This window comes from Carcharodon carcharias (assembly GCF_017639515.1).
Source record: "Carcharodon carcharias isolate sCarCar2 chromosome X unlocalized genomic scaffold, sCarCar2.pri SUPER_X_unloc_1, whole genome shotgun sequence".
Lineage (NCBI taxonomy): Eukaryota > Metazoa > Chordata > Chondrichthyes > Lamniformes > Lamnidae > Carcharodon > Carcharodon carcharias.
The window spans coordinates 42,501-50,000 of NW_024470864.1; the positions used below are offsets into that span (position 1 = coordinate 42,501).

General features: G+C 54.2%; 1 protein-coding gene across 1 annotated transcript in view; it reads right to left on the reverse strand.

Annotated features, from left to right (window-relative positions):
- prr13 (proline rich 13) overlaps positions 1-7,500 on the reverse strand; it is a 25,868-nt gene that overhangs the window by 11,176 nt on the left and 7,192 nt on the right. The window contains exon 2 of the mRNA XM_041182459.1: positions 3,605-3,639. Coding sequence (XP_041038393.1) covers positions 3,605-3,620 — 16 coding nt within the window. The 5' untranslated portion in view covers positions 3,621-3,639. The remainder of the gene's footprint in view (positions 1-3,604; positions 3,640-7,500) is intronic.

The following is a 7,500-nucleotide window of genomic DNA, read 5'->3' on the forward strand; positions in this document are numbered from 1 at the left end:
CGAGAGAGAGAGAGAGTGAGATGGCGAGAGAGAGAGAGAGTGAGATGGCGAGAGAGAGAGAGTGAGATGGCCAGAGAGAGAGAGATGGCCAGAGAGAGTGAGATGGCCAGAGAGAGTGAGATGGCCAGAGAGAGAGTGAGATGGCGAGAGAGAGAGTGAGATGGCGAGAGAGAGAGTGAGATGGCGGGAGAGAGGGAGTGAGATGGCGAGAGAGAGAGTGAGATGGCCAGAGAGAGAGAGTGAGATGGAGAGAGAGAGAGAGTGAGATGGAGAGAGAGAGAGAGAGAGAGAGTGAGATGGCGAGAGAGAGAGTGAGATGGCGAGAGAGAGAGAGAGAGAGTGAGATGGCGAGAGAGAGAGAGAGAGTGAGATGGCGAGAGAGAGAGAGTGAGATGGCCAGAGAGAGAGAGTGAGATGGCCAGAGAGAGAGAGTGAGATGGCCAGAGAGAGAGAGTGAGATGGCCAGAGAGAGAGAGTGAGATGGCCAGAGAGAGAGAGTGAGATGGCCAGAGAGAGAGAGATGGCCAGAGAGAGTGAGATGGCCAGAGAGAGTGAGATGGCGAGGGAGAGAGTGAGATGGCGAGAGAGAGGGAGTGAGATGGCGAGAGAGAGAGTGAGATGGCGAGAGAGAGAGTGAGATGGCGAGAAAGAGAGTGAGATGGCGAGAAAGAGAGTGAGATGGCCAGAGAGAGAGAGTGAGATGGCCAGAGAGAGAGAGTGAGATGGAGAGAGAGAGTGAAATGGCGAGAGAGAGAGAGTGAAATGGCGAGAGAGAGAGAGTGAGATGGCCAGAGAGAGAGAGATGGCGAGAGAGAGAGAGTGAGATGGCGAGAGAGAGGGAGTGAGATGGCGAGAGAGAGGGAGTGAGATGGCGAGAGAGAGGGAGTGAGATGGCGAGAGAGAGGGAGTGAGATGGCGAGAGAGAGAGTGAGATGGCGAGAGAGAGAGTGAGATGGCGAGAGAGAGAGTGAGATGGCCAGAGAGAGAGAGTGAGATGGCCAGAGAGAGAGAGATGGCCAGAGAGAGAGAGATGGCCAGAGAGAGAGAGTGAGATGGCGAGAGAGAGAGTGAGATGGCCAGAGAGAGAGAGATGGCCAGAGAGAGAGAGATGGCCAGAGAGAGAGAGATGGCCAGAGAGAGTGAGATGGCGAGAGAGAGAGAGGTTGCCAGAGAGACTGAGATGGCGAGAGAGAGAGGGAGATGGCGAGAGAGAGAGTGAGATGGCCAGAGAGAGTGAGATGGCGAGAGAGAGAGTGAGATGTCGAGAGAGCGAGAAAGAGTGTGAGATGGCAAGAGAGAGAGTGAGATAGCGAGAGAGAGTGAGATGGCCAGAGAGAGAGAGTGAGATGGCGAGAGAGAGAGAGTGAGATGGCCAGAGAGAGTGAGATGGCGAGAGAGAGAGAGAGTGAGATGGCGAGAGAGAGTGAGATGGCGAGAGAGAGAGTGAGATGGCGAGAGAGGGAGTGAGATGTCGAGAGAGCGAGAGAGTGAGATGGCGAGAGAGAGAGTGAGATGGCGAGAGAGAGAGTGAGATGTCGAGAGAGCGAGAGAGAGAGTGAGATGGCGAGAGAGGGAGTGAGATGTCGAGAGAGAGTGAGATGGCGAGAGAGAGAGTGAGATGTCGAGAGAGCGAGAGAGAGAGTGAGATGGCGAGAGAGGGAGTGAGATGTCGAGAGAGCGAGAGAGTGAGATGGCGAGAGAGAGAGTGAGATGTCGAGAGAGCGAGAGAGAGAGTGAGATGGCGAGAGAGGGAGTGAGATGTCGAGAGAGCGAGATAGTGAGATGGCGAGAGAGAGAGTGAGATGGCGAGAGAGAGAGTGAGATGGCCAGAGAGAGAGTGAGATGGCCAGAGAGAGAGTGAGATGGCCAGAGAGAGAGAGTGAGATGGCCAGAGAGAGAGAGTGAGATGGCGAGAGAGAGAGAGTGAGATGGCGAGAGAGAGAGAGTGAGATGGTGAGAGAGAGAGAGTGAGATGGCGAGAGAGAGAGTGAGATGGCGAGAGAGAGAGAGTGAGATGGCGAGAGAGAGAGAGTGAGATGGCGAGAGAGAGAGTGAGATGGCGAGAGAGAGAGTGAGATGGCGAGAGAGAGAGAGTGAGATGGCGAGAGAGAGAGAGTGAGATGGCCAGAGAGAGAGAGATGGCCAGAGAGAGTGAGATGGCCAGAGAGAGTGAGATGGCCAGAGAGAGAGTGAGATGGCGAGAGAGAGAGTGAGATGGCGGGAGAGAGGGAGTGAGATGGCGAGAGAGAGAGTGAGATGGCCAGAGAGAGAGAGTGAGATGGAGAGAGAGAGAGAGTGAGATGGAGAGAGAGAGAGAGTGAGATGGCGAGAGAGAGAGTGAGATGGCGAGAGAGAGAGAGAGAGAGAGTGAGATGGCGAGAGAGAGAGAGTGAGATGGCGAGAGAGAGAGTGAGATGGCGAGAGAGAGAGTGAGATGGCGAGAGAGAGAGAGTGAGATGGCCAGAGAGAGAGAGTGAGATGGCCAGAGAGAGAGAGTGAGATGGCCAGAGAGAGAGAGTGAGATGGCCAGAGAGAGAGAGTGAGATGGCCAGAGAGAGAGAGTGAGATGGCCAGAGAGAGTGAGATGGCGAGAGAGAGAGTGAGATGGCGAGAGAGAGGGAGTGAGATGGCGAGAGAGAGAGTGAGATGGCGAGAGAGAGAGTGAGATGGCCAGAGAGAGTGAGATGGCGAGAGAGAGAGTGAGATGGCGAGAGAGAGAGTGAGATGTCGAGAGAGCGAGAAAGAGTGTGAGATGGCGAGAGAGAGTGTGAGATAGCGAGAGAGAGTGAGATGGCCAGAGAGAGAGAGTGAGATGGCGAGAGAGAGAGAGTGAGATGGCCAGAGAGCGTGAGATGGCGAGAGAGAGAGAGAGTGAGATGGCGAGAGAGAGTGAGATGGCGAGAGAGAGTGAGATGGCGAGAGAGAGAGTGAGATGTCGAGAGAGCGAGAGAGAGAGTGAGATGGCGAGAGAGCGAGAGAGAGAGTGAGATGGCGAGAGAGGGAGTGAGATGTCGAGAGAGCGAGAGAGTGAGATGGTGAGAGAGAGAGTGAGATGTCGAGAGAGCGAGAGAGAGAGTGAGATGGCGAGAGAGGGAGTGAGATGTCGAGAGAGAGTGAGATGGCGAGAGAGAGAGTGAGATGTCGAGAGAGCGAGAGAGAGAGTGAGATGGCGAGAGAGGGAGTGAGATGTCGAGAGAGCGAGAGAGTGAGATGGCGAGAGAGAGAGTGAGATGTCGAGAGAGCGAGAGAGAGAGTGAGATGGCGAGAGAGGGAGTGAGATGTCGAGAGAGGGAGTGAGATGTCGAGAGAGGGAGTGAGATGTCGAGAGAGCGAGAGAGTGAGATGGCGAGAGAGAGAGTGAGATGGCGAGAGAGAGAGTGAGATGGCGAGAGAGAGAGTGAGATAGCGAGAGAGAGATGGCGAGAGAGTGAGATGGCGAGAGAGAGTGATAGCGAGAGAGAGTGATAGCGAGACAGAAACAGTGGGATCGTTGCTACGGGAAACGTTCACAGCCTAAGGGCAGGCATCTTCAGTCCCCGCGCTAACAACCGGTGAAGTCAAATCACGTGGGGGAGAGAGACGTTTCGGACAAGAGTGTGGTTACCTGGCGGGTTCCACATTACGAGCGAGCCGCTTTGCCTGAGAGAGAGAGAGAGAGAGAGGGAGAGAGGGGGGGAAGAAAGGGGAGACGATTAACCAAGCAGAAACCCTGCCCTGGAGCCCGAAAGCGCGTGGCTCAGGTAGACCGAGCCCCTCTGGACTGAACTGCGTCTGCCCCTTCTCTGCTCACCTGTCCCGTCACCAGCCCCCCCCCCACCCCACCCCCCCTCCCCCCACCCCTTCCGCTTCCTCCCCAGCTATCGGTACTTGGTCAACTTTCCCTTTCACTGGTTCGCTCCTCAATCGGGCCCCCGAACCTTCAAGTCTACATCACTGACAGATAACAGGCAAATCCTGACCCCCTCCAACCGTTACATAGAAACTAGGAGCAGGAGGAGGCCATTCAGCCCTTCGAGACCTGCTCCGCCATTCATTACGATCTTGGCTGATCATCCATCTCAATATCCTGCTCCCCGCTTTCTCCCCATATCCTTCGATCCCTTTCACCCCCAAGAGCTACATCTAACTCCTTCTGGAAAACACACAATGTTTTGGTCTCAACTACTGTCTGTGGTAGTGAATCCCACAGGCTCACCACTCTCTGGGTGAAGACATTTCTCCTCAGCTCAGTCCTAAATGGTCTACCCCGTGTCCTCAGACTGTGACCCCTGGTTCTGGACTCCCCCCACCCCCACCATCGGGAACATCCTTCCTGCATCTACCCTGTCTAGTCCTGTTAGAATTGTATAGGTTTCGATGAGATCCCCCCTCATTTTTCTGAACTCCAGCGACTTATAATCCTGACCGACTCAATACAGTCTTCCCATCTCGAAAATACACATCCCAACAATGACCTGAAGAGGAACAAATGTGATTGGAGGTAGGGGGTATGACCCCTCGCCTACTGCTGCCAGCAAGCTAGCCTTGGACCCCCCCCAACCTGCCACTCGCCCTTGGATCACTCAGGCTACCTACTCTTACACCAGTCCACCATGTGGGACCTTGTCAAAGTCCTTGCTGAAATCCACAGGGACCACACCAAACGCACTGCACCCTCATCGAACCACAACCACCCCCAGCACCAGCCCAGATACCCCCACCAACTCCACACACACACAGACACACACACACAGACACACAAACACACACACAGACACACACACACACACAGACACACACACACACACACAGACACACACACAGACACACACACACATACACAGACACACAGACACAAATACAACCCATTCAGTTATCTATAAATCAGAAAATGGAAGGGAGGGAAGAACTCGTGGAAAATTACAATCACCGGGAGTGTGAGGGAACACTCCCCACTGGCCTGGATGTGTGCAGCTCACCTCCTGATTCCCCCCCACAAATCCTGTCCACCATCTACAAGGCACAAGTCAGGAGCGCGATGGGACACTCCCCACTTGCCTGGATGAGGGCGGCTCCCACAACACTCGAGAAGCTCGACCACCGTCCAGGACAAAGCAGCCCCCGCTCGATGGGGCACCCCATCCACAAACATTCACGCCCTTCACCACCACCACCGACGCACAGGGGCAGCAGTGTGTGTTCCATCTTCAAGATGCACTGCAGCAACTTGCCAAGGGCTCCTTCGACAGCGCCGCCCAAACCCACCACCTCTACCGCCTAGAAGGACGAGGGAAACAGAAACACGGGGAACACCACCACCTGCAAGATCCCCCTCCCGAGCCGCTGACCATCCCGACTTGGGAATATATCGGCCGTTCCTTCACTGTCGCTGGGGTCAAAATCCTGGAACTCCCTCCCTAACAGCGCTGTGGGTGTACCTACACCACACGGACAAAATCCTGGATCTCCCTCCCTAACAGCGCCGTGGGTGTACTACAGCACACGGGACAAAATCCTGGAACTCCCTCCTTAACAGCACTGTGGGTGTACCTACACCACATGGGACAAAATCCTGGAACTCCCTCCCTAACAGCGCCATGGGAGTACCTACAGCACACGGGACAAAATCCTGGAACTCCCTCCCTAACAGCGCCGTGGGTGTACCTACACCACACGGGGACTGCAGCGGCTCAAGAAGGCGGCTCACCGCCCCCCCCCCAACCACCTTCTCAAGGGGCAATTAGGGATGGGCAATAAATGCTGAGCCCAGCACAGTGACACCCACATTCCTGTCAATGAATAATAAATAAAAGCCCCACTTGCACACAGAGCCCTAATCTCTCTTTCACTTGCCCTTTGCCTCATTACTCATCTGTCAAACACCTTTGCTTTGACTTTAAAAAAAACTCAGCAGGTTCGACAGCCTCTGTGGAGAAGAACACAGAAAACGTTTCGAGTCCACGTGACTCTTCATCAGAACTAAAGAAATATAAAAATGTGGTGAAATATAAGCTGTTTCAGGGAGGGGGTGTGACAGGTGGAGCTGGATAGACGGCCAGTGATAGGTGGAGGTAAAGGAGAGATTGTCAAAGATGTCCTAGACAAAAGGACAAAGGGGTGTTGAACGTGGTGATATTATCTAAAGGAGGTACTCCTGGTGACAGTAAGAGTAGAAAACAGGATGAGCAAGGTACAGAGAGCCCTAGTGGGGGGTGGGGTGAAGGGAAGGGGTCAAAATAGGCTAAAAGGTGGAGATAAAACACTGGATAGAAATAACTTTTACAAATAATAATAGAAATAGGTGGGAAAAGAAAAATATATTGAAAAAATTATTGGTAAAGGGGGGGATCGGAAAGGGGGTGGGGATGGAGGAGACAGTTCACGGTCTGAAGTTGTTGAACTCAATATTCAGTCCGGAAGGCTGTAAAGTGCCTGGTCGGAAGATGAGGTGTTGTTCCTCCAGTTTGTGTTGGGCTTCACTGGAACAATGCAGCAGGTGAAGGACAGACATGTGGGTATGAGAGCAGGGTGGGGGGGGTGTTGAAATGGCGAGCGACACGGAGGTCTGGGTCTTGCTTGCGCACAGACCGCAAGTATCCCCGCAAAGCGGTCACCCAGTCTGGGTTTGGTCTCTCCGATGTAGAGGAGACCTCATTGGGAGCAGCGAATGCAGGAGACTAAGTTGGGGGAAGTGCAAGTGAAATGCTGCTTCACTTGAAAGGAGTGTTTGGGCCCTTGGACAGTGAGGAGGGGGGGAAGTAAAGGGGCAGCTGTTGGACCTCCTGAGGTTACATGGGAAGGTGCCGGGGGAGGGAGGGTTGAGGTGTAGGAGGGGTGATGGAGGATTCAGGGATCACCCTCCACCATTCCCCCCAACTCCAGCACAATGCCACCACCAAACACATCTTCCCTTCACCCCCACCCCCCCACTGTCAGCATTCCGCAGGGATCGTTCCCTCCAGGACACTCTGGTCCACTCCACCTTCTCAAGGGGGCAATTAGGGATGGGCAGTAAATGCTGGGCCCAGCCTAGTGACACCCACATTCCTGTCAATGAATAATAAATAAAAGCCCCACTTGCGCACAGAGCCCTAATCTCTCTTTCACTTGCCCTTTGCCTCATTACTCATCTGTCAAACACCTTTGCTTTGACCTTGACTGTTAATACTGCCTAATATTAACCCCCTCCCTCCCTCCCTCCACCACCACCCCCACCCTTTTTCTGGTTCTTTGGTCCCCGTGCTCTTAATGTTTGGTTTGTGGAACACGGCACCTCCTCAGAGGGTCTGAGACCAACCCTCTCCCCTCCGCGGCCACACACTCGCCCCAGATAGCGCCTCCTCCTGCCAGCCACCAAGGCTGACCCACAGCCAGGTCACTTACCCCCGAGCCTCCACCCTGTCATTGCTCGTCAGGTCAACCCATCCCCGGTTTAACAGCACCGGCCCACACACTCAACCCAGGCCCAGAATCGCTTCCCCACTCACACTCACACACACACACACACACACACACACACAC